Raw genomic sequence first — 24,820 nt, forward strand, 5'->3', positions numbered from 1 at the left:
TGTTCTCGCATCTCCCCAGCGAGAGGGCACACCAAAGATGCTCTCGCATTACTCCCAAGCCTTGACCATAGGCTCCGTGGCCCTCGTGTTAACGACCCTGAGCAGTATTCCTGCCGTGAAGAGCATCGCTGCGCGCACCCGCCGTACCCTAACCGAGCGAGATGACACCGCCACCGAAAAGGCCGCATATCATGACGAGGACGGTGTGGCGACGGATGAATCGCTTCTCAAGTTCTCGGATACCTGGCAGCGTGCCGCCATCGTCCTGTTTTCTTCGACTGGGCTTCTTGCGACGCTGGGACTTGCAATCCTGACCACATTGAACTCTCACGCGAGGAACCCACTCTTCGCGTGGCTTCAGTTCGCCAGTTGGGTTTGTACAAACCACAAACTTGGGGACGACGTGGTAGTGGCTCGGTTTGGCAGCTAATTTCTGTATATTAGCTACTACTTCTTTTCCAAGGAGCCGTCTTCTTCGTCGAGCCTAGATCGACGGAACGATACACTCTGGGTCACTTCGCCTTCCTGGGCAGTATCTTCACGATCCTCGTCGTCGGCTTCGAACTTTACAGCAATGATTTGTTTCGCAATAGTCCCACGGACGATCAATTGTGGCTCGGTCTGACCACCGTTCAGCTTGCAAGTGCCGTTCTACGAGCGTTGGCCAGCATCCTGCTTCCCCGTCGCCCGGATGTGTTCCACGATGGTACTTTGATCGACAGAGAATTCTCGGGATCCGCATTGAGCCGATATTCATTCGCCTGGGCTAGTGGCCTGCTCAACTACACCGCGAAGAACCGCACGCTGGCCCTCACGGATTTGCCTAAGCTTCGAGCGCAGACAAGAGCAGAAACCCTCCATCCTCGCTTTGAGCAAGCCAAGCAGTCTCGCAAGACATGGCAAGCTATCGTCCAGGCGCACTGGCCAGCGATACTCTCGACCTTGTTTCTCACTCTGCTGGTGGGCCTTTTGAGCATCGGCCCACAAATGGCGCTTCTCAATATCCTAGAAGCCCTGGAGGCCCGAGGAAGCGGCGACTGGGACCCCCTGCGGGCAACATCCTGGATTGTGGGCCTGGGATCGCTGATGATTATTTACTCGCTCTTCGAGGCCTGGCTGCTATGGGTGGTATGTGCGAAGCTCTTCATTCCCATCTATGCCGAGATCTCAGCCCTAGTTTTCGCCAAGTCGATGCGTCGGAAAGACGTCAAGAACGTCCAAATGTCGAAAGAAAAGTCCAATGCGGAAAGCACGACAGAAGCTGGATCAGGGACAAAGGAGGAGGAAGAGGAGCTTGATGACGAGGCGGCCGTGAAAAAGACGCGACAGAGCATTATCAACCTGGCCGCCGTCGACGGAAGACGCATCACTCAGTTCACCACATTTGCCTACCTCATTCCATCCTCCATCTTCAAGCTAATTCTCGGGTGTGGCTTTTTGATAAAAATCCTAGGATGGCGCAGCGCTCTGTCTGGCATCGCTGTTGCGGTCTTGGTCACACCATTGAACTCCTTCGCAGCCAAACGCTACACGGGCGCTCAGGTCAAGCTCATGAAGATGAGAGATCAGAAGCTGGCCATTGTCACAGAGGTACTCCAGGGAATTCGCCAGATCAAGTTCTCGGGCCTCGAAGCACAGTGGGAAGCCCGGATCCGGGAGGCGCGAGAGAAAGAATTGAGCGCTCTGTGGAGGTCGTTCTTTTTCGACATCATTCTGATGGGCATCTGGATTCTTGGGCCTATTGGCCTCTCTGCAGTCTCGTTGACAGTCTATGCCATGCTCCATGGTGGTCTCTCTGCCTCGGTCGCGTTTACTGCCATGTCTGTCTTTAGTTCCCTCGAGCTTTCCCTTGCCATCTTGCCAGAGATCATCTCCCAGGGCCTGGAGGCGAAGGTCAGCGCGGACCGAATCGACACCTACATGGCCTCATCCGAAAGGGTGATTACTACCATCCCCGCCGATGAAGTCGCGTTCAGGGATGCCTCGGTCGCATGGCCATCGGAGCAGGAAGCTGGAACCGCAGATGACACCGATCGCTTTGTGCTACGCAAGCTCGACCTTGCCTTTCCCAACCAGGGCCTCAGTATCGTGTCGGGTCGCACGGGGTCTGGCAAGAGTCTGCTCCTGGCTTCAATCCTTGGGGAAGGTGACTTGCTTCAGGGAACAGTACATGTGCCTGTACCACCTTCTATTGAAGATCGATTCGATCATCGGGCCACGAGTGCCAATTGGATCATCGATTCAGCCATTGCCTATGTCGCTCAAATCCCATGGATTGAAAACGCAACAATCAAGGATAACATCTTGTTCGGACTGCCCCACGATGAAAAGCGTTACCGGAAGACTATCTCTGCGTGCGCGCTGCAGAAGGACCTGGAGATGTTGCCCGATGGCGATCTGACCGATATCGGAGCGAACGGGGTCAATCTCAGTGGTGGCCAGCGATGGCGAGTCTCGTTTGCACGCGCCTTGTATTCGCGTGCGGGCATCCTTATCATGGACGATATCTTCAGTGCGTTAGATGCTCATACCGGGCGTTATGTCTACGAAAACGCACTCACTGGTGAGCTTTGCCAGGGCAGAACGCGCATTCTGGTGACGCATCATGTTGGCCTGTGTCTTTCTCGCGCGGACTATTGTGTGGAATTGGAAGATGGAAACGTTCGCTATGCTGGCCCGGTCACTGAGGACAAACGCTCAAATCACCCAGGGCACCCTCTGCACGAGGAAGATGCCGGTGATGAGATAGCGCTCATCGAAGAGGAATCCGTTGAACAGGTAATCTCCCACACTTCCCATCGGCGGCTTAGTATTGTACAACAGGAGACGACAGTCAAGCCGACTGCGGCGAAGAAGTTTGTCGAGGACGAAAAGCGAGAGGTTGGCTCTGTCCGATTCTCAGTTTATAAGGCCTATTTCTCTATCGGTGGCCACAGACTTCGATGGTACATCACGGCGATTGTATTTCTCGGTTACACTTCCTTCTTGGTCGGCAGGGTAAGCATCAACACGCACTTTCCTAAAAACCAGTATATGCCACCGGACTTAGACTGACTGACAATTATCACAACTATAGTCGTGGTGGATTAACGTGTGGACTGGCTCGTCATCGTCATCGCAGACCCATGCCAGTCTCAAACAGTACAGCATGGTTATGTGGCAACAGCCTATATCGAATTTCAACGCAGCACCCATAGACTCAGACCTCAAGATGTACTTGGGGATTTATATCGCAGTCAGTGTCCTTGCATGCGTGATGGGCACCCTGCGCTTCTACTTGATCCTCTCAATGAGTGTCCGCGCAGCCCGCAATCTGTTCAACCGCCTGACATACGCCGTGCTCCGTGCTCCCATGCGCTGGCTGGATACTGTACCGCTGGGTCGAATCTTGAACCGTTTTACATCCGACTTTAATTCCGTGGATTCGATCATCGGATACCAGCTAGCCTTTGTAGTGACGCAAATGCTTAATGTCTGCGGAATCGTGGTGGCAGGCGTTCTTGTCAGTCCACTAGTGATTATTCTCGCCGTGATCCTCCTGGTTGTTTGTCTCAGCCTAGCCCTGAAATACCTGGCGGGGGCGCGAGAGGTCAAACGCCTCGAAAGTACTGCCAAGAGCCCTATCTTCGAGCATTTCGGGTCCAGCCTGGCGGGACTAGTCACCATTCGCGCATTCAGCAAAGCGGATATCTATACGGGCATGATCTACAAGAGGATCAATGCACACGCGCAAGCCTGGTGGGCCATGCTGCTGTTCAACCGCTGGCTGACCTTCCGCATGAGCGTTGTTGGGGCACTCTTTGCCACGTTGACTGCGGCTCTGATTGTGAGTCTGCCAAGTATCTCGGCCTCACTCGCCGGGTTTGCACTTAGCTTCGGGTTGCTGTTCAACACGGCAATTGGTATGGCGCTGCGGAGCTATGCAGATGTCGAACTCAGTATGAATGCGACCGAACGGGTCATCGAGTATTCCAAAATCGAGCTCGAAAACCAGGGCGGCGTTGAGCCTCCCGCGGCGTGGCCTACCGAGGGTCGTCTGGAAGTCCAGGATCTGGTCGTAGGATACGCGCCTGATTTACCTCCGGTTCTCAAGGGTTTAAGCTTTGCTGTTGAGAAGAACCAACGAGTTGGCGTCGTTGGCCGCACGGGTGCTGGGAAGTCGTCATTGACTCTGGCCCTCTTCCGAATCCTCGAGGCCCGTGAGGGTAAAGTCTTGATTGATGGGCTGGATGTTGCTAAGCTTACGCTGCACAGCCTGCGCACTCGGCTCGCTATCATCCCTCAAGATCCAGTGCTGTTCTCCGGCACTGTGCGGTTCAACCTTGACCCTTTCGAGGAGTACACCGACGGAGAACTCTATGACGCTCTGGCACGGGTGCATCTCATCTCCGAGAACGACGACGAGGGAGTCGCTACAACTGCTGACCCAACAGGTCCAACCCCTCGTCCAAACACAAACAAATTCACCTCGCTGTCTGCTCCAATCTCAGAAGGGGGTCTGAACCTCTCCCAAGGCCAGCGTCAACTGCTATGCCTCGCACGCGCGATTGTATCGCGCCCGAAAATCATGTTCTTGGACGAAGCCACATCGGCCGTGGACATGGAGACGGATGCCCTCATTCAGCAGTCCATCCGCGCCGAGTTCGGCCGCAACAATACCACGCTGCTGGTGATCGCGCACCGTCTGAGTACCATCGCAGATTTTGACCGTATCTTGGTCATGGATGCCGGACGCGCGGTTGAATTCGGGGCACCCAAGGAGCTACTGGGGATCGAGAACGGTGTGTTCAGGAGCTTAGTAGATAACAGTGGCGAGAAGGAAGTGTTGGAAAAGATTATTCTCCGGCATGATTAGACAGCCGGGGTCGCCGTAACAGGATTGGTCCAGCACATCTTCTCTTTCAAGATATGATGAAATTGATACATGTATCTAGTATCTAATGCCCACCCACCTAGACTCACTATCTTGCGTATTGCAAGACTGCAGGCATATATGGGTTCAAGTAAGGAAAAGCGGAAAGGGAGAAACATACAAAGAAATCTAATGTCTACCTAGTAACGGTCAAGATAATCCATCAAAGTCGAGCCCTGAACATTACAGGCCGCATGCATCCTCACCCTCATACCCAATCATCTTCTCCAGCACCTCCCCGGCCAGCTCCTGAGCATGTATACTGACGCTCTCCTCCTTCGCCACGTACGCAAACTGTTCCTTCCACTGTTGCCACCGTTACCCACTCCACATGTCCGACCGTTGACTGATCTTCTCCCGCTTCGTGCGTTGCTGGTATAAATAACGCCCCAACTCGGGCCGAAGCAGCCACTGCACACCAGCAATGACCCATCCCGCCAGTCATCGAACCCCTTGGTCCTTGCTGTTGAGCCATTCTTGATCATCGGAGTCAATGTCATTCCGGCCTTCGGGGTGCCAGGAATGCGTCGGCAGAATCGTCTCCAACGAGGAGATCCAGCCGCAGTCGATGAGATCTAAGGCTGTGATGCGGGCAATGGCGGACTGGAAGTTCCACATTCGGAGGTCTGTCTCCGTGGGTGGTAGACGTAGCTGCTCAGCTGAGGCCGGATGGTAAATGTACGCTAGAATTATAGTTAGTGGTGGTGCTCTTGAAGTGGTGAAAGTAAAGCCCAAGGGAAGAGAAGGGTTACGGTGATGGAACAAAGCCCAGTCGGAAATGCATAGAGCAACAGACCACCTTACCATCACCTTCAATGCGAGCAGCCATCTCCAGAGACAACCAACCGCCTCCCATCGGCCAGAACTCCAAAGTCGTATACATATTCTCTTCCTCGTCATCGTCTCGCGGGGATGTCAGTGTTATGATGCTGTGCTTCGGCAGAGCTCTTAGCGCTTCCAGAAAGCCGGTTATGCAATCTTGACCGATATGCCCAGGGGGAAAAGCCGAGAACAGCTTGAAAACCCAGTGCATGAGCATCTCAGTATGACCCCCAGGATTCGGTCAATAAATTTCCATATCTGTTTCATCTCCACCTTCGGGCAATGGGAGCTTTCCGCGAATCTCTTCGGGAAGCCTTTCGAGGTTAAAATGATATGCTCGGGGGACTTCATGAACCCGGTCGGCTTCTTGAGTTATGTATGCATCGATGTCTGTTGCTGCCTGCTCTAGTGTCATGTCACCGTTGGCAACAGCGGCCAGTCTGTTTTTATAAAAAAGGTCTTCTTCTTCATCATCAAGATGCTCGAATAGGTTGAAGTCCAGGAATGTGTCGAAGTCGAAATTCTTGATACGGGCTGAATAGGACATGATGGGCGATGGTATCTCGGGCTGGATATCAGAAAAGAACATCCAACATCCTGGCCCCACGACACCGAAGATATGAAGATACGGATGGGAAAGAGGAGGAGGTGGAGGTGGAGGTCGTGCCCGGCCGCGGTCGCTCGCGCGTCGTGATATGTTTGCGTTGATGAGTCAGCGCCGGCCGGTTCCTGCCTGCCTGCCTGCCTGCCCGGATGAAACCGTATCCAAGTGGCGAAGTAGAGGTATACTAAGAGAAATAGCGACTAGCAAGAAGTGGCATAGCTTGATAGCCTACGCAGTGGCTTTTCCACTTGGGCAGTGTGTGAGCGTTGTGTAAGGTGTATTACATAGACAGGGAAGTCGGCCGATGTCTGAGATATATTATATACAGGAGCTTGTGTTCGCCGGTGGACATCCCCAGCACTGTCCTGTCCCTACTGTGACAAGAAACCAGCTCAATTGAGTTAGTGGCTAACTAGTACTGTACCTACCTAGTAACTTGGTACTTCACATCATCTAACGTGTCCACAATTACCACCAGACGTCGCATCAGCGATTCCGAATCCATATATTTTGTTTACAGCTCGGCCGCGCTTACCGAAGCAATTTGTTTAGAGGGGGAGGGTTATCCGTTCAAGTTGAACCTCTGGACTGGGGACGTTACACCCATCGCTGCATTCGACAGAGCTGGTGGGTACACCAGAGTCAACCTGTCCCTGGGCAAGAATGCCGCCCAAACGCTCTACCTCGGCAATAGCAACCCATACGGCCTTCCAAATCTCAACAGGTATGTCACTACAACGGATGCGGATGTTTTTGCTCAGTCGCAAAATATATATTTGAGAACCAGCAAGAATAGAACTCACACTACACAACTTTCAAGCGGAAAGTCCGTCAGTGTTGCCTTCAGCAATGTGCCTTCTCCAATTGCTCTCAGCTCTTGGATTCTATCCGTCGAAGACTGGTCTCCTTCGATCGTCAATGAAACTGGGCTCAGTTCTTCCCTGACTTCGAAGGTCACTTTACCGAGCATCCACTTGAACAGCCTCAAATCTTGGACTAACATTTCAGGACTGGAGAGTGCAAGTGGCGTTGGAACTTATAAGACTACTGTGAAATTATCCTTGGGCTCGTCAAATCAGAGCTCTGAAGAAGACCTTGCGGTCTTCATCAACTTTGGTGATGTGGGGGGGGGGGTGGGGGTGGGGGTTGGGGCTTGAAGATCAATAATGTCCAGGTCAATGGAGTTGACTTCCTACGATCGGCGCCTCTAGAAATTACTTCTTACGTGAAGAATGGCCCCAATGGTATGTACTGTGTGCCTTGAGTGGTAGAGCCTTTGCTGACGTGACGAGCGGCAGACATTGAGATCACAGTTGCTACTATATTGTGGAACAAGCTACGGAAGACGTGGCTTGCTATCTATGGGTCTCTAGAGGCACAAAAAGTCGGTCTGCTGGGCCCTGTTACTCTGACGTACTATGCCCAGAAGCAAATTTGACCATGCTGTTCGTGCTGCAGTAGAGGGGAAAGTGGCTGTATGTATGGATTGGTTCGTTGTCCGTACATGTACGAGGCCGCCTGCCCGGCTGTTTAGCCCTCGGGTAACAGCACCTTAGGAAGGCTCAGTTACCGATCTAGACTTAGCAGCCTGACTCTCATAGACCATATCTGGTCTTTTGAGATCACGCCTCGGTGTGCTACCAGGAAAGAGAATTTAACACGGCACTCGCGCCAGTCCCCGCGATTGCCTTATTCACTACACAGCTAGGTCGCCATAAAATGAAGCATGGATGTGGTGCACATCCGCTGAGCAATAAGATGTCTAGTTGAGCATTACGATCTTGTAGTGTCACTGTATTCCATGCACATGGTGTAAATATAAATGCGAGGTAAAGCTGACAACATAGCCACGGGACACGGTTGGGCTTCTGAATAGATGGCATCTTGTTCTGTTATGTCTTATGCATTCAAAACTCCATCAAGGTAGCTTGTCCAGGCCAGTTCCTCGCTTCATTGCTCGGTCCTATGCGACACATATGAGCAATCAATCCATGTCGTTGAGAGACGCGAGAATGGATGCACATGCTGGCACTAACCAAAATACCCGTCGGTATGTATTTGGAAACGACCTTCACCATGGAAGCCATAGCTCCGCGCCATACGGGACCTGAGGCTCCGGCCAGGATATCCTGCACAACCTGGCGAGCAAAATCGTCGGGTGCGCTCTTGCTTAAGACATCCTTCCCGGCACCGCGTATTTGAATCTCCGGAAGCGCCTTGTGGTAGAGTGAGCTCTTGGGCAGGGTCAGGGTGGTGTGTGACATAACATTTGTGGCGACGGTGCCGGTGACAAGAGAGATAACTCGAACGTTGTAGGGCTGTAGCTCCAACCGAAGGGTCTCGCTCCAAGACATTAGAGCAGCCTTTGAGGCGTTGTAAACACCTGGTGCAAAGTATCAGCGATAAATCCCCCCTCAAATCTACTGCAGAGGCTTGTGGGGGAAAGGCAGACTCATCCAAGGGGCGTACAAGAAGCCTGAAATAGAGCAGACGTTCACAAGAGTGCTGCTCTTGTCGGGGACCAGCAGCAGGGGCATGAAAGCCTGGGTGACGGCGAGGACGCCCCAGAAATTCACATCGAACAGACACTTGGCCTTGTCAATAGAGGTGTCTAGCGCGGGGTAAACAAGGGATTGGCCGGCGTTATTGACGAGGATGTCAAGGGTATCACCATGGGAAGACAAATCCTGTCGAACGGTGTTGACAGCAGCGGCAAGGCTGATCGGATCGACAACGTCGAGAGCCACGAGGGTAACATTTGGAAGTTTAGCAAGATGCTCCATCTTGGCTGGGGAGCGAGCAGTAGCATAGACTCTCAGCCCTTGGGCGTGCAGTTCTTCCACCAGAGCCGAGCCGATTCCGCCGGCGCTACAGCCGGTTACAAGGGCGCAACCGGGCATCGTTCCCACAAATAAGGAAGTCACAAAGAAAGAAAAGAAGGCGAAAGGTACCACCGAGAAGGAATGCACCGTGGAAATGCGAAAGTGATGCTGGAACTTTGCAGTTATATCTTGGTTCTTCTTTTGGCTGGCCTGTCTATCCCCGGCGCCGCACCCGCTAGGAAGGGCAAGTTCCGGAATCGACTACGAAAAGTAGCTTAATAGCCAGCAACTGATACTGCTTTGTTCTGTCTGGGCAAGCTCCAAGATGGGAATTTGCTTGTGGAAGATCATGTTTTTCTTCCCCCAAAGCTCGTATATGGGAAAGTCGACAAGGATTTGGTCGATCATCACGCTCGTCTATGCCAGGCGAAGTCGGGACTTTCCTGTTATGGTCATTCCCGAAAGGCTGGGCTCGGCTGAGCTTAGCTCCGACAGTGCAGTCCCTTGCCAGCCTCGTCCGCAACTCAACCCCCTTATGGCCCAGCGACGGCCAGTGTATGGATGGTAGATGGCGTGTAAACTCTTTCCCTAGTCTATCATCACAATTCACCCACCCGCTTGACTGCCAACTGACGCCGGCGGTCTTGAAGCACTGTCTAATTTGGCGGGAGGGATTGTCAACCTCCGAGGTGAGTGAGTCTGATCTCGGACATACCAATTTTGGTTAGTCTCGGTCACACACCGATTATTTCGGGAATTACCCAATACGGCTTACTGTGGGGTGATCGGACTCCGAGTCAGCCCCGCAGTCAGTCGGATTCGATTTGAGAGGTTTGTTAGCTCAAAGTAAACATATCCTTTTACTGTCCACGGGCCATTTCCAAAGACCGGACTAGTAGACCAAGCGATATGCTGTATCTGCGAAGGTTGGAGGTTTCGAATCTACTCTTTGGCCCTGTGGGGTTCCACATGTGCTTTCGAACCGATCCTCCGGCCAAATTGCTGACATACCGCTACAGCAAGCACCCTTGTCACCCATGATGAACCAATCTCATGCCCGGTGCGACCCAAGTCAGTTAGATTTGGGCCTGGTCCTTGTGGTTGCCTATCCTTCAACTCCCCCATATTTAAAGCAGCCATTGCGCACTAAGCTCGGTCTTCCCCCCCGCTTAACACCTGCCCTTTGACAATGTTTGGAACCCTACGCTACCTTACCAACAACCAGACCGGGGAGTTTCTCGAGCGCGAATCTGGAGTGGTTGGAACTGCGCTAACCAATAAACCTCGACACGCGGCTTGTGATAATTGCCGGGTAAAAAAGGTACGGGTGACCCCAATGCCCAAGGCATTTGAAGAAAGGACGAACAGAATAAAGTTGCTGGATCTTGTGCAATGACCATCTCAAGGTTCAACCCAGACAATCGGAGAGCAATTAACAAAGATGTCCAAATAGATCCGCTGCAGTGGCCAAAGAGCAGGATGTTCGCGGTGCAACACTCTTTCCCTCCCCTGCGAATACACGCACGCTCCTGCGTGGAAATGTAAGAAGAAGACAGCGTCCAACTCGCGACGAATGAATCAGACAAATGACCACGGGAACTTTTCGGAATCGAGCACGAGACCCGGTCGATCCCCTCCCACAGTCGCTGCCCTCACGGCTGTGGTGCAGCCTTGCTCATTGACTACGGAACCACTACTGCGTATGCGGGAAGAGAATTATCCAGAGCTGGACAGGCAAATGCAACAAAGATCAGGATATTCTGACGCAGTTTTAGATACAGCGTGGGAGCAAGTCTCAACGTGGTCTAGTTGCCTCGAATGGTCGCCCGCAAAGGAGGTTACTTTTATGCCGGAATCCGATTTTCCTATAGCAGAAGATCCACCACTCAGCCCAGATTCACTGGTTCCTGGGTAGGTACTATTACCCCCATACTCTGCTTGTCGGGACAGAAACCGGGTGTCCAGAACATGATTACTGATGGCCAACGAGTAGCTACCCTGCGCCGGAGAATACTGCACAGCGGCAGCAGACGGTGCCTCCCATCGTCGATGGATTTCCCCCCCCGGGTTTTCTTCTCACTCCACGGTTCAACTTGACCCACAATATTCGGTCAAGTAGTCATACCTCCGAGATTGCTGTGGAAGAGCAATCTTCGTGCTCATGCGTAAACTCTGCTGTCTTATTGCTAGATGAACTGCAGGCGCCACACCGTAACGGCGGCGGCTCTGGCGAGCAGAGTCTCGACTGCATCCTCTCGATTTACCAGGAGGTGCTCACCCTAAGCAAGCGCATGATCAGCTGCGACACTTGCCGAAGGAAGTCGGAGAATATGATGGTCCTTACTATGGTGTTGGAAAGATTAGCCATTCTGTGTAGGGAAGTGATTGATGCTTTTATCGTCCAACGAGGAGCCAGTGTCAATGTCAATGCCAATGTCAACCAGCCGCAGCGGTTGATCTTGGGCGAGTACCAGATCGAGGGCGGAGACTATGAGGTCATGATGGGGATGCTAGTGACGAGGCGCCTGTCGGAGTTGGAAGACCTACTAACCTGTATGAGGACGATCAGTGCTTCCACCCGCCGCCCTCACCAGCAGGCCAGATTGATGCGCGTTGGTCAGCATGTTAAAGACTTGTTTTCAAAGCTAGCATCTATCTGTCCTTCGGTCACCGAATGGAAGGTTGATGCAAATCGGTCACGGCTGCAAGGCGTAGGCAATTGACTCCACTTGCCACCAGAGCAAAATCAGTAGCAGGTACCGTGTTTTGAGATATATGAAGAATCTGTTGGTATTTAGGACCCTATATTCCTATACTATAGAGTATAGTGTATATGATATGTGATTGCAAACACTTAGATCCTACAAGAGCAGAAGAGGTAAAATAGTACAAGAACCGAATGCCTTCTGCACGGCCTAGTAAGATTCTGGCTGAATTACATGAAATCCGGAAATAACCTTTTTTGAATGTTTACCAAAACCATTCAATGAAGATATAGCAATAATATTCTTTTCAGTAGAGGAATTAGTTTTATATATAGACCCGATAAAACTTTTCAACATATAATAAGATTATTCATATTAGCCGATAATTCTTTTTACATAAAGTTTTTTTATAGGTATTTTTATCATAAATCATCAAGATCTTTTAATCTATATTATGTGTTTATATGATATAAGTTTTGTATTTTGACTTTGCTTAGCAGCTCATCTGTGCGAGGCCAAGGTACAGCTCCTCGGGGCGTCTGGAAATACTGTCTCATATTAATGATGAGCACATAGGCGCTCTTTAAAAAGTGCAATGAAGACACGTGGGTGACATCTTTGTTCTTGAATAACAGGTCAAGCAATAGGAGCGGGCCTTCAATGCCGAGTTCCTTGCACAGATAGAGCCTTAAACTATGGTTCTCAATGCCTCCTCCGGATTATATGTGTACTCCAACTCCCCGTGCCAATAGTTCTGGGCGGTCGCTTTCGATACTTTCGCAGCCACATCCAGCGCCTCCAAAACATCATCCGGCAAGGGGCCTTTCTCGAGGTGCTGGAGATTCTGTTCAAGTTGTGCTTGACTTGAAACACCAATAACGATGCCGTCATTTCCCCCGTCCTTAATGTTGAGAGCCGAATGATGGATCAGCCAACGAAAAGCTATTTCCAACAGGGTCAACCCAGAGCGCTGAGCGGCGGATTCAATAATACGTAAGGCTTCAAAGAGCTCGTTCTTGAAATAGCGCTTGCGGTAGACGTCTCCCACCTCCCCGTCAACATTCGAATATCGGCCTTCGCTTGGGATAGCATCGACTTGAAGCGACGTATACTTTCCGGAAAGAAGCCCACCTGCAATGGGGTTGTAAACAACAATATCTAAACCATAGCGCCGACAAGCCGCAACGAGCTCGGGATCAATACTACGGGTGATGGCATTGTAGACACATTGAAAGACCTGTCATTTGTCAGTCGGTGTCTTAACAAGCATGTGGGAAGCGGACCGTAGGTTGGACCCAGCTATTAGCTTTGCAGATCATGACCACCTCCGCCAGCTCGTAGGATGTGAAGTTGGAGATACCGAGCTTGCCAAACCTGCCCTTCTTATGAAGCTCATCCATCTTGCGCAAGGGTTCTTGAAAGGGGACCGTTCTATCGGCGGCATGCAGGTAAAAGATATCAACGTAGTCAGTGCCTAGCTCCTCGAGCGACTTGTTGAACATTTGTTCGAGTCTCTCGGCCTTGTGGGCACCGACCTTGTCTTCGTCGTTGGCGCCATACGGATACCATTTGGTTGCGCACGTGAGACCGCGCGCTTTCCAATTGGCAGCGCGGGTAAAAGCCTCCTGCTGGCCACCCACATAGCAGCGGGCCGTATCAATTTCACTGTAGCCTTGCGATTGAAAACAATCCAGCACCGAGTTGTAGGTGTCGAGAGAGGTGACGCGAGCGCCAGTTGAAGGGTCGGGACCGCTGTTAGCCCTATTAGCCTCGGTGGGTCTAATAAGGTGGCTATTTGGAGGCTTCACGAACTTACAACGTCATTGTTCCCAGAATGACTCTGGCCTTGCCTGTTCTGGATGTCATCGTTGCAATCACTTGTGATGTGTATGATATGATGTCTTTGTTCGCCAGGGTGTTGAGCTAGACTATAAATATAAGTAGTAGCTCTGATCTCGGGTCGGATACGATCCGATTCTCGGCCTCGGCTAACGGCTTCGGTTATAAATGGGATGTTTCCGCGCCTGCTAAGAAGTAATCAGTGTGTCCTTGTTATTTTACAGTTGCTTGCCATCGCTGTTGGAGTGTTGGTAGACGGGTGTCTACCACTTACTTCGAGCGCACGATGTTTGTACTACTCTATTCTATGGCCCGAATGTTACCCTTATTAAATCATGGCACTGATAGTGGCCGTTCTATGTCTATCAGAATCCTCTTTAGTCGCCTGGACCACGTGGCACCTGAATATAATAATTTCCCTCTTTACATCAGTGGGTCTTGGGTTACTACTTAGAGTCAGGGAACGGGACCTATGTATTCAGGTTAGTCAAACGCGCTGTTTCCAATTATGTCTAAAGTGTCGGTAATGCCGACAAAAGCTTTGAAAAGCCCGCTTAGCCTGTGCTGTTACTCCCATAACACATTCGCGCGTATGTTGAGGTCTAAGGTGGATATCCTCCAAGGCATAATTTGCCCCGCCTCGCCAACTCTACCACCGGCCATTATGGTTATCAGCTACGATAGCGAATACCTTTAAAAAGCAAGATTATCTTACTAAGTACGTTTATTTGTGTTGGAAGGAGTCAAGGGCGGGAATAGTCGGGACTTCTATTGCCTCTGGATCGGCTCAACAGCACGCGAAAAGATCCGCCATTCGGTTGGGTTCTTGACGGTCACCAACACTCAAACCTTTGGAGTAGTAGTTCTTGCGCCGAAAGCGACAGTGCAATAATGACGTCTTTTTCGGTCTACGGTCTTGGTCTCATCCGGATATAATTTCCCGCCCGCTATGATGGAGCCCTGCTGAGCTCGCATATGCCTACCAAATTCGGCGGAAGCCCGGGTACATGCACCCGATCGGGGCGGCGGGGCCACGCCCTTCAGCAATCCTCCTGCCGACCACTTATAACACCATGTGCTACTTTAGATTGTGTTCGGAACGATGCTACCTTGACATAATCCTAACAAGGAGCAAGTCAATGATGTCCATATATCTCGAAGCAGAAGCAACTGCAGACTACTATATGCGAAGGAACAAGAGCGGAAGGTAAACCAGGAACTGAACCAATCATCCCATACTACACTCAGAATAACATGCGATGGCAGATGGCATCTCTCCAAAATAATCTCCATCACGAAACAACCCAGTTTCGGCATATTCGGTGAGGCGGTATGTATATGGATATGTCGCTGTTTGAACCAGGCTGAGAAATTCTCATTTAGAGGACTAATTCGTCAACAACGACCGTTACGAAGACCGCCACCTGCTATATCGAGACCCTGCCCTCCAGCGCGTGACGAAATGACATCGAACAATTCCTTCGCCCAAAGACCGGTCGACACTGCCTATGTGAGAGTTGATGAGTCGAAGCGTCGACGAATCTCATTAGACACCTCGCAAAGATTAATACCTGTCCATGCCAGCGCAAATGCCAGGTACTTGACTATACTAGCTACCCCCTAGGCGACTATGACGTCAGTTAGGCAGTAAGGGTTGAAAACCTGACGTGTATCTTGATGCGTTTCGACGAGACTTGCATGAATGAAGTGTCGCGGCTCAAATCCCCGTATATAGCTTGATAGAAAAGGCTAATCTATGATTCACCAAGGTTTATACCTAAGATATTGGCTGATATCCTCAATGTGGCCATCCAGGTGTCTTCATACCTTTTAAAGAGGATACCTCAGAGATCTTCCACTCCATACAAGAAATACTCCTTGAATGTCTATCGAGCAATTTCACTATATACAGACTGAATTATAGATTCTATTATCTCGTGTTTCAAGGACAGACAGGAGTGCAGATAGGAGTTAATATGATGGTAGACGAATCTCAGGAGGAGTTCTAATCCTAGATCAGTACTATAGCTTTGATTTCCTTCTATTGGAGAAAGATAAATGAGTATCAACGGACAGCAGCTCTGGGCTAGTCAGCCCGCTGAGCCACTCAATTTTTTGGGATTGCATCTATCACAGATGGGAAGGCTCTACAGCTTGCAGCAGGGCTGTCATCCAACGTCCTGAAAGTTGTTCCTGGCATCAGATGCTGCTGGTCGTCTGCTATCAGTTTCTCCTAGTGAGCTGTCTAGTTATCGAAGGACATGTCCCCTTTCATTACGCACCTCTAAGTATTATTTTTCTCTGCTAACTAGGCAAGTAGACGGTCCAGAGCTGCACTGTGCAACTGCCGTGTATCACACCGCTATAAAAGAACTGTTAGGTATTATTTTGGAGGCATGGAAAATAGGTTGAAGTGCATCTAGATACCATTTAGAGCGTTTTTCCCAGATATTCGTGAGACTACTCAGCTGAAGCTACTATTTCCCAAGTCGAAGTCGAAATGGGTCGAGAAAACCGGCAGGAATGAAGTCCTCATGGGAGTAGCTTTGCAACTCTTGGCGATAAAGTTACTTCGATAAGAGCCAGCAAGACATAATGTAGATCAGTTGCTGATTGTAGACGGTGGTCGTCGTTGATTTCGTAGTGTAGGCTGCTCGTTCCAGAAAACAAGGTTGGGCCGTGGGACCTTTGCGGGACATGCTTCATGGCAGCGGGACACAGAAAACTAACTTTTGCCATGACCTTCGTCGATCGAGGTGTAGGAGATACTAGATCCAATGGATCTACTCTCTCCAGAACCTTGAACAACGCTAGTCCCCGCAAAATCGCTTTGCGGGGAAAGAAGGATTGTCCCCATATATGCCGATGCCATCCGCATATCAAATCGGTAATATCTGCCAATACCCCGAATCCTGCTAAAACATATGACATTCTGAACATGGCAATTTTCTCAAGTAGCAAACCTCGCACAGAATACGAGGAGGATGTTGTACCCGGCACGGATATTCTGCGTGACCGGGGAAGTAATGAGGTTCCCAACTCACATACAGCGTACGAGTTATTGTCGCTCTTTTCTTCTCTCTCCAGACTGGGGTTCTGATGCCAACAGCAGCCTCGTACCACGTCCCTCCGATGCCCCCCATGATCCACTGAATTGGTCGCCCACTTGGAAATGTATGTCTCCAGTCTGAATATCAAGGTCGGCGACCAGCTAATAGCTTATGTTCACGAGCACAGATCTTGTTACCGCAACTCAATTCCTTTTTCTATTCGTCTCCGTGGAATCTGCGCTTTCAATGGGCCCAATGTTTCCCTTCTTCGCCGAAGAATTCCATCTGGATGAGACCCAACTCAGCCTCCTGACCGGGGCGTGTGTTTTGGCCCTCGGCTACTCGAACTTTCTCATCGTCCCATGCTCGAACATATTTGGTCGTCGGATCACTAGTCTTGCCTTCTGTCTGCTAGGCACGGCGTCGTGTCTGTGGCAAGCACTTGCAAAATCCCATTCGAGCTTTCTGGTGGCACGGGTTGTCAACGGAATAGCCACGGCCACGAGTGAGACGGTGATGGTCCAGGTCACTTCGGACATTTTTTTCTTGCACGAGCGCGGTGCATGGACCGGCCTTTATTTGTAAGCTTCATGCTGCTAATCCTTGTTCCCCTGCTGACTGGTGTTGCCTCTAGTATGGGGTACTTTTTGGGCTTGTTTATCGGGCCCATCATCTCCGGGAATATTGCTCAAAAGTACGTCGTTGTCTACCATCTTAGGACTCAGATAGATAACTCATCACCTTTCGTTTAGCTTCGGATGGCGGAGCTTTTTCTGGCTATCTCTTGCCATGTCTGCGTTCAACTTCATTACTCTACTCGTTGTCTTCCCCGAAACTCGATATCTTCGCGACCATAAGGATGCTCCCGCATCCTCCGCTCAGCCCAGCTCTACAGAACCGATAAAACAGGAATCAACACACCTAGAGAACATAGAGACGCTCGACCGTGACATGAATATTCATGGCAAAGGGCGCCCATCCAAGATGCAATTCAAGCTATGGCAAACACCCGAGCCACAGTGGAAGCAGCTCCTCTTACGGGACTTGACAGTCCCATTCTACGCATTCCTATTCCCCGTCATCCTCTGGGCAGGACTGAACGTCGCTGGGCCAGCGAACCTCCTCCTATACTGGAACCTGACGGAGTCAGGAGTACTGAGTGCCCCACCGTATAACTTCTCCCCATCCAGTGTCGGCTACTCAAACTTCGCCTTCGTCGCCGGTGGCCTCGTTGGCCTCGTCACCGCGGGCCCATTTTCAGACTGGATCGCCGCCAGAGCAACCGCCAGAAACGGCGGGATTCGCGAAGCGGAGATGCGTCTCCCAGCACTCATTCCATACTTCATCACCACCGTCGTTGGTGTCGTCATTGGCGGCCTCGGATATGATCGCCAATGGGAGTGGCCTGTTATCATAGTCGTCGGGTATGGTCTCACGGGTCTGTGTGTGACTGCCGTTCCAACGATTGCTATTTCATATGCGGTCGACTGTTACGAACCAATTTCGGGAGAGATTATGGTCGTGGCGACGGTGATTAAGAATACCTGTGGGTTCGCCATGAGCTATTGGGTCATGCCGATGGCCGCGAGAAGAGGTTGGTTGGTCCCTACGATGGTGGAATTTTCGTTGACAATTGGTCCGTTGTTATTGGGGATTCCGATGTATTTCTTTGGGAAGAGTTTGAGACGGTTGACAAGGAACTCAAGAGTACATGCACTGTGAGTAACCGTTATTATAGGAGACACTGTCTCTCTGAAGGAGAATGTTGTCCGTGTTTCTCAATATGTGCGATCCAGATTATTGTAATTTACAGTGTGCTACAGTGTGCGATAGGTATAACCAGCCGTAGAAATGAGCACTTAGAATTGTCCCACCACAAGTTTCTTCTCCCTGTTAAAATAATCACAAAGCCTACGGGGAACAAGGTCAACCTAATACGAGTAAGAAGATCTCCAGTTTCCGTCGTGGGAAGCACAGACTTGTGGAAGACAGCTTTTGTTTACAAATACTATACAATTTGTCCAAGCTCGTTAGAATCACTCTCAAGCGTGATCTCTTTCTACTCTGCTTACGATAATCCAATCCCCGATGCTTTAAATCCGTCACTTCATTCTCATCTGAGATATCCAGACAATCAAGATACAAAAGCTGCCACCGGCTTATTATGCCCCCCCTCCAAATCCCCATGCAGCAACACGACAGCAATCGTCCCAAGCTGCTGCGCCAACCCCCAATGACCAATCCGTTTGAGTAGATCCACATACCGACAAGCAGTCGTCGTCCTTGACGGAAGTGGTTTATTATTTTGAAAATCCTGTGACTCGAGGAGAAGTTTCCCTGGATTCACGGTGATGCACTTCAGCTCTTCGAAACTATGATCGTGGAGATTAACATCGAGGACCCTTGGCTCGTTTGTGGTGGTGTCGCCGCTGCTGATGCCGCCGAATTTCAGATAGCTGTACCAGACGATGGTTGCTCTGAATAGGACTCGGGGGACATGGATGGCGGGCTCGATTCCTAATGGTAATGCCTCTAGTAGATGGAGGATTAAGATAGCGTGGACGGCACATCGCGTGCCGGCTGGGGAGTTGGCCCATTCGGTGGCGTATTTCTTGTGGGGTTGGGCTTCGGTGTAGCCTTCACGGCCGATGGCAAGCTCCAGGCGGTCGATATTAGCATGGAGACTGAGGAAGCCGGAGTGCCAGAGAGCCTGGAGGCAGAAGGTGTCTCTTTGTAGTTGGGAGGAGGACTTTAGGGGTCGGAGATAGCGGTCGTGGAAACTGATCAGTGCTCGTTCGAACTTTACTTGCGAGGCTGCATCCTTTGCCTGCTCCTGGAAGTTGGAGTCACTAATGGCCCAGATCAAACTTTCTAGCTCGACGTATGACCGGAACCCCATCAGGCCCGGGGGTGATGGGTTAGTGGGTATCCCTGATTGCTGTTGCTGTTCAATCTGACATCGCACCGCGCTGGCCCAGGCTTCCGCAGTCGGGGCCATCCATAGATTGTCCTCAGATACGACGTCCAACGGTGAACGTCGTACAAGAGGATCAGTGAGCAATAGCTCGGAGAGCTCGGCATCTAGGATGAAGACGGCGGCCCAGAGCCTGTAGCAATTAGATACATTACTTGCTATACTGTCGAGGGAGGAACTCACCTGATCTGCTCTTCGGCTTGGGACCAGGCTCGCCATGTTTGCTCCGGGGCGCGATATACATCTTCGATGTTGATCTGGTCGATGGCGCGACGACTAGAGAGTAAGTTCTGTCTTTTCGCCCACTGATGATGTCAGCTGCATCGTTCGTGAACTATAACTACTATCCGTGTGGATAGGCTTACGGTGATGACTGTGCCATGAAACGTCTGTACAGTTAACAGATCTTTTGGTCTCTGCAAAATACCAGTTAGATGATGAACTAAGCAGATGATTGGCACTCTTACCCCCGTAAACATGCCGAAGATCTGCCCAATAAGAGCTGCTTGTACCATGGACAGGGCTTCAGCTTTTCCTTTGATCATATATGTTTCCCACTTCTCCAGTCAGCGAGATGCTGCGCCAAACGTTGGGGGTAGTATCGAACCGAAGAGAGTATAGCTTTGTGGAGCGTTTCAAAAATTTTGATTCCCCGTTGGGTAGCATGACTCGAACCCAAGAAGAGACTGCCCATAGAGCAGATCGAGAGCAGCAACAGGGACCGTTTTACCGAAGGACGAAACGTCTGCTGATGAATGATGGGAAGTACGTTTGTGAAACGAGCAAAGAAGAGTCGAATACACATATTCTGATAGGTCAGTATGGTATTAACAATGCTAAACATTGTTCGATGCTCACCAGAAAGTCTGTTGACGGCAATGGCTCTGTCGTGATGCGCTGCTGAAGGCGTTGGGCGAGATTCTCTCGATCAGCGTCATCAATGTGGGCCCGATCCGGGTTACCCCCAGGGGTGTCGTAGCCAGTCCCACTGCCCTCCAGGAAGGTATACCAGTGCCGTCGAACGATATCTTCCGGTTGCTCAGGGACCGGTTCGACGACACCTGCCGACAGCGGGGTTAATAGCGGGGCCTCCAAGAATGAGGGAGGTGGCTCGACGTTGGATTGCATAGTGGACGTGATGATCGCGGCATTGAATGCCCCCAGGTCGAAATTATCATCGGCTAACCATGCTGAAGATTGCGCGGTCCAGCCTACTGACCAGTCCGACAGACAGCCAGGCTGCATCTCCGCCCAGTCAGATTGGCCCGTGGCTGGATCCACGGGTAGAGACGGATCGGGAGGCACTGGGCTGGTATAATTTGCCGTGGCTGTAGAACCGGCGGACGGTGAGCCCAGTCCATAATCTGTTGGATTGCTTGCATGTGCAAAGGAAGCTCCTGTTGACCCTGTCGCCGGGACGGGAGCCTCAGCCCTTTCATTTCCTACAGAGTCCGCAGTAGTAGAAGATTTCTGGGGCCCTGCTTGCCGCGTGGTTCCATGGGACCGCGCATGGCGAAGGAGGGAATCACTGACATCGTTAGGAGCTCTGCATTGGAGTAGAACTAGATTCAACAAGGCTCAACGCACTAGCGAGTAAAGGACTTTGTGCACACCGTACATGAGAATGGCCTTTCTCGGGTATGACGTCTGATATGTCGAGCCAAGTGATCCTCCTTGGTGAAGGACTGAGAGCACCACGGGCAAATACGTTCCGGCCTGCTATTCGGATGGGCCGGCATGACTGAACTCCGCAGGGGATGAGAGCAGATTAAATACGTCTGCAGAATAGATGCTTCTGCTGATGCGGCGAGATATACAGGAGGGATGACACGCATCTGAGTCGATGAGGAGTCAAAGAAACAGGTGAATAGACCCTGCAGAACCGTGATTCTTGGTGTTCGACGTGTTCATCAATTAGAGTTCACCCCCGCTTTCCTCGTTCACAGCCAACCATGATTGGCTGAACGAGGTGGCAAACCCTGTCACTGTTATTGGGCGCCTGTCAAACGTGCAATAGTTTCGGACTAACGTGAGAGCGTCTGAAGCCGACGGCCGATGCATATATCCTAGCTTCAGTATTGCTCCATAATGATGAAAATTCGACAGGCAGGAATTCCGGGGCTTACGAAACTCATATTTTTCTGTTGTGTGGACTGTGGAGACCCCGGACGTCCCGCAAGGTCCCGCAGGAAGCTTCTCCAGACATTCGGATATACGTATTATGGAATTCCAATTGGATCCCACTGCATGGCTTTGCGGGGAGCAAGTCGGATACGGGGTACCCCCAGGCATGATCTACGGCCCGTGATTTTTACCGAGTTATTCGCCAAGTATTGAGACATAAAACGATCATTGCACTTATTATCTCTCAGTTCTTCCTTTAGCATCTGTGTCGCACACGAAAACAACCAATATGGACAGCAAAGATTGGGAGACAACCGACATCCTCATCTGCGGATGTGGCCCAACGGGGGCGATGTTGTCAGCCCTCCTGGGCCAAATGAACATTCTCAACGTGGTGTTGGAACGGGAAGCCAACATCACAACCGATCCCCGTGGAATTGCTCTGGATGAGGATGGCATACGGGCGTTGCAGGGGTTGGGCTTGTACCGAAGCATATTTACAGAAATTGGAACCTGTAAGATATCCTCCCAAGGTCTCTATAACCGCCAAGAGGAAAGAGGTTTAACCAGCTCTAGGTATGGGAAAATTCAATTTCATCAGCGGCACAGGTGCGAACTTGTCAAAGGAGGCGTTCCTTGCCATGGACTATGCCACCGTACGACCCTTCTTTTGTGCCTTTGTGGTTTGACGATCACTGACTTGGTCAAAACAGACTGCTGGCGGAACTGGCCATGTCGGATATATCTGTCACAAGCAACCAGCACTGGAGAGGAAGCTCAGAGATATTATGGGGACTCATGCATCTTGCTCTCTACGATCTGGATCAACCGTCATTGATCTCGAAGAAGACGACAGCTGGACTTATTGCACATACAGAGATGCGCAAGGGACGGAGCGTAAGATTCGTGCGCGCTTCTTTGTCGGTTCCGATGGAAAAACTGGCTACACGCGGAAGCAATACCTAGAGAAGAAGGGGGTTTTTCTGGAGAGGGTGACGGAGTGAGTAATGCCTCGCTGTGGACACTTTTAAGCAACATACTAACTCCACCCAGCGTGTTATATGATGAGACATGGGTAGCCCTGAACTGGGAAATTACCCTGCCCACCCCACAGACTCATCCCGCATTCCCTCTTTGGAAGCTCGGATATACCCCCGAGCAAGTATACGATGCATTTTTCCCTTCCGGCTTCCGCTTCCTATGCAACCCAAATCGCCCGGCGGTTTGCGGCCGGTTTGGACTTCCTAGTGACCGGCTCTGGAGATTCGAGTTCTTCGTCCGACCCGACGAAGATGGACATCAGTTGGCCTCGCGTGAGATGTTGCAAAAAATAGTGTTTCCGTACATCACCCATGACGGCAGCCGATACTGGTGAGAGACTGTATTCCTCTGAGCTTGGCAAGATTGCTTACTCTTTAGTCTACCTGGTGATGTGCAGTTCCCGGAAGACTGTATCAAGACTCTCCGGTCACGGCCCTTTGCTTTCTCTGCCCGCAGCTGCAATGTCTGGGCGAAGGACCGGGTCATCTTATGCGGTGACTCCGCCCATGTCTTTCCACCCTGTAAGCACACCTCATATCCGCCCTTGTCATTCCTTTCTTTCTCATGATCACAGTTGGCGGTCAAGGTATTGCTTCGGGATTCCGCGACGCTCTGTCATTAGGGTGGCGGCTTGCCATGCTATGTCGACACCATCCCTCCAATACTCAGGTCCACCATACCGTGCTGAGGTCGTGGTATCTCGAGCGCAAGCAACAGTTGGAGCAATCTCTGGCGGCGACCATTGAGAATGGCAAGTTCGTCACCGAGAGCCAACCGCTCAAAGCTTCCGCACGAGACTGGTACTTCTGGTTGATTCAGTTCGTCCCCAGTTGGAGGCGGCAGCTTGAACTGGGCAGGCGCCGCAACGGCATGGTCCGCTACCGATACCTGGATGGCATGCCTTTTATTCCTGAACTTAACGGAGGCGTCAATCTTCCTCAGGTTTATGGCAAGACGTCAAACGGAGAGATTGTGTTCACCGACGACATAATCTTTCGCTCCCAGCGAGAAGGCATTTTCCAGATGTTCGTATACCTGCGCAATGATGAGAAGCTCTCGGGGGTGCGAAAAGTGTTGCAGGAGGTTGAGCAACTCTCTAAAGGTACCATAATGGCCAATAACGTCCCCATCATGGTCGAGGAGTCAGTCGCGGATGTTCAAGATCCGAATGTCATCGCGTTAGCCACAGGGGATGAGTTTGCAAGCTCTCCTCTTTGCAACCGACGACCAGAGCCCATGCTCTATGATCGGTTTGCTCTTCGCAAGGAGGTCCGTGGAAGATATTGCATCGTCCGACCCGATCGATTCATCTTCGCTGCCTGCAATGATATCAAAGCACTGCATGGAGCGATCCGCAGCATGCTAGGTTACTTGCAGCAGACGGACCTGCAATCATGATTTCTATTCCGCAGTGGCATTATAATAGCTCAAAGCCTGTTCGCAAATGTTCGCAATGTGATGTATATAGCTATCTCTTAGCAATGAAGAATCCAGTATTGTAATTACCGCTATCTTTACTATCAAAGCTTGCTGTATGTTGATTACCTTCCACAGCTACCCTAGAACAAGACCACCTATGCCAGCGAAAGGATACCAGGTATAGGCATGAATTATGTTTTGGGATATCATGTCAATGCAACAACCATCCACACACAAATATGCAATAGAGTTCTTACAATGATGTTCCGAGTATTTGCCAGATCAGGTATGGCCTGCGGGACCTGATCCTGCGGGACATTTCAGCGCCACCGGAGGTTAGCAGCGATATGCAACGGCATTAATTGGAATAAGTGGGCTGGCGGGACTCGAATTATGAACTCGCATCAGACATAAATGCTACGCAGCGACGTCGCTTAGGCCCATACATGACCATACTCATTGAATACCTCAGGAGCCCGGAGACCTTTACTTCCTGGCTCGTTGAAAG

The 24,820-nt window shown here is 50.9% G+C and overlaps 9 protein-coding genes across 9 annotated transcripts; 5 read left to right on the top strand and 4 right to left on the bottom strand.

Annotated features, from left to right (window-relative positions):
- Positions 1-37: 37 nt before the first annotated feature.
- On the top strand, positions 38-4,855 carry ASPACDRAFT_35155 (uncharacterized protein; the record flags this gene model as incomplete). The annotated part of the gene is made up of 3 exons (XM_020200098.1): positions 38-373; positions 445-2,997; positions 3,077-4,855. 3 exons carry the CDS (start codon positions 38-40, stop codon positions 4,853-4,855), a joined length of 4,668 nt encoding a protein of 1,555 aa, XP_020052426.1.
- Positions 4,856-5,095: 240 nt separating this feature from the next.
- Positions 5,096-6,313, bottom strand: ASPACDRAFT_1859833 (uncharacterized protein; the record flags this gene model as incomplete). The annotated part of the gene is made up of 4 exons (XM_020197702.1): positions 6,008-6,313; positions 5,717-5,815; positions 5,363-5,595; positions 5,096-5,218 (listed from the first exon to the last, which is right to left on the bottom strand). Exons 1-4 carry the CDS (start codon positions 6,279-6,281, stop codon positions 5,096-5,098), a joined length of 729 nt encoding a protein of 242 aa, XP_020052427.1. The 5' UTR covers positions 6,282-6,313.
- Positions 6,314-8,256: 1,943 nt separating this feature from the next.
- ASPACDRAFT_47445 (uncharacterized protein) lies at positions 8,257-9,238 on the bottom strand (the record flags this gene model as incomplete). The annotated part of the gene is made up of 3 exons (XM_020201960.1): positions 8,257-8,301; positions 8,375-8,721; positions 8,791-9,238. The coding sequence occupies 3 exons, from the start codon at positions 9,236-9,238 to the stop codon at positions 8,257-8,259; spliced, it is 840 nt and encodes a 279-aa protein (XP_020052428.1).
- A 918-nt stretch (positions 9,239-10,156) lies between these two features.
- On the top strand, positions 10,157-11,963 carry ASPACDRAFT_126368 (Zn(II)2Cys6 transcription factor domain-containing protein). Its single transcript, XM_020196917.1, has 3 exons — positions 10,157-10,481; positions 10,614-11,071; positions 11,154-11,963. Exons 1-3 carry the CDS (start codon positions 10,350-10,352, stop codon positions 11,881-11,883), a joined length of 1,320 nt encoding a protein of 439 aa, XP_020052429.1. The 5' UTR covers positions 10,157-10,349; the 3' UTR covers positions 11,884-11,963.
- Positions 11,964-12,553: 590 nt separating this feature from the next.
- ASPACDRAFT_35318 (aldo/keto reductase family protein) lies at positions 12,554-13,731 on the bottom strand (the record flags this gene model as incomplete). The annotated part of the gene is made up of 3 exons (XM_020200110.1): positions 12,554-13,102; positions 13,149-13,617; positions 13,682-13,731. 3 exons carry the CDS (start codon positions 13,729-13,731, stop codon positions 12,554-12,556), a joined length of 1,068 nt encoding a protein of 355 aa, XP_020052430.1.
- A 1,070-nt stretch (positions 13,732-14,801) lies between these two features.
- Positions 14,802-15,433, top strand: ASPACDRAFT_126369 (uncharacterized protein). Its single transcript, XM_020196918.1, has 3 exons — positions 14,802-14,911; positions 14,971-15,034; positions 15,088-15,433. Exons 1-3 carry the CDS (start codon positions 14,847-14,849, stop codon positions 15,160-15,162), a joined length of 204 nt encoding a protein of 67 aa, XP_020052431.1. The 5' UTR covers positions 14,802-14,846; the 3' UTR covers positions 15,163-15,433.
- A 1,209-nt stretch (positions 15,434-16,642) lies between these two features.
- ASPACDRAFT_35146 (uncharacterized protein) lies at positions 16,643-18,476 on the top strand (the record flags this gene model as incomplete). Its single annotated transcript, XM_020200095.1, is given in 5 exon segments — positions 16,643-16,735; positions 16,755-16,878; positions 16,942-17,335; positions 17,389-17,448; positions 17,507-18,476. 5 exon segments carry the CDS (start codon positions 16,643-16,645, stop codon positions 18,474-18,476), a joined length of 1,641 nt encoding a protein of 546 aa, XP_020052432.1.
- A 361-nt stretch (positions 18,477-18,837) lies between these two features.
- ASPACDRAFT_1875683 (FTFMHR domain-containing protein) lies at positions 18,838-21,561 on the bottom strand. Its single transcript, XM_020198062.1, has 7 exons — positions 21,316-21,561; positions 20,587-21,256; positions 20,336-20,536; positions 20,196-20,285; positions 20,094-20,144; positions 19,912-20,033; positions 18,838-19,861 (listed from the first exon to the last, which is right to left on the bottom strand). The coding sequence occupies exons 1-7, from the start codon at positions 21,465-21,467 to the stop codon at positions 18,889-18,891; spliced, it is 2,259 nt and encodes a 752-aa protein (XP_020052433.1). The 5' UTR covers positions 21,468-21,561; the 3' UTR covers positions 18,838-18,888.
- A 580-nt stretch (positions 21,562-22,141) lies between these two features.
- ASPACDRAFT_54915 (uncharacterized protein) lies at positions 22,142-24,291 on the top strand (the record flags this gene model as incomplete). Its single annotated transcript, XM_020202934.1, has 7 exons — positions 22,142-22,367; positions 22,429-22,508; positions 22,566-22,852; positions 22,906-22,927; positions 22,994-23,193; positions 23,272-23,414; positions 23,468-24,291. 7 exons carry the CDS (start codon positions 22,142-22,144, stop codon positions 24,289-24,291), a joined length of 1,782 nt encoding a protein of 593 aa, XP_020052434.1.
- Between the last annotated feature and the right edge of the window lie 529 nt (positions 24,292-24,820).

This window comes from Aspergillus aculeatus, assembly GCF_001890905.1.
Source record: "Aspergillus aculeatus ATCC 16872 unplaced genomic scaffold ASPACscaffold_18, whole genome shotgun sequence".
Lineage (NCBI taxonomy): Eukaryota > Fungi > Ascomycota > Eurotiomycetes > Eurotiales > Aspergillaceae > Aspergillus > Aspergillus aculeatus.

Coding starts and splice junctions, on each gene's coding strand:
- ASPACDRAFT_126368 (XM_020196917.1), top strand. CDS start 10,350: ATGTTTGGAACCCTACGCTACCTTACCAACAACCAGACCGGGGAGTTT. Junction 10,482..10,613: donor ATAATTGCCGGGTAAAAAAG/GTACGGGTGACC, acceptor ATGTCCAAATAG/ATCCGCTGCAGTGGCCAAAG. Junction 11,072..11,153: donor CCAGATTCACTGGTTCCTGG/GTAGGTACTATT, acceptor GCCAACGAGTAG/CTACCCTGCGCCGGAGAATA.
- ASPACDRAFT_126369 (XM_020196918.1), top strand. CDS start 14,847: ATGTCCATATATCTCGAAGCAGAAGCAACTGCAGACTACTATATGCGA. Junction 14,912..14,970: donor CGAAGGAACAAGAGCGGAAG/GTAAACCAGGAA, acceptor ATGCGATGGCAG/ATGGCATCTCTCCAAAATAA. Junction 15,035..15,087: donor TCGGCATATTCGGTGAGGCG/GTATGTATATGG, acceptor ATTCTCATTTAG/AGGACTAATTCGTCAACAAC.
- ASPACDRAFT_1875683 (XM_020198062.1), bottom strand. CDS start 21,467: ATGCCGGCCCATCCGAATAGCAGGCCGGAACGTATTTGCCCGTGGTGC. Junction 21,257..21,315: donor ACAAAGTCCTTTACTCGCTA/GTGCGTTGAGCC, acceptor TAACGATGTCAG/TGATTCCCTCCTTCGCCATG. Junction 20,034..20,093: donor TTCATGGCACAGTCATCACC/GTAAGCCTATCC, acceptor TGACATCATCAG/TGGGCGAAAAGACAGAACTT.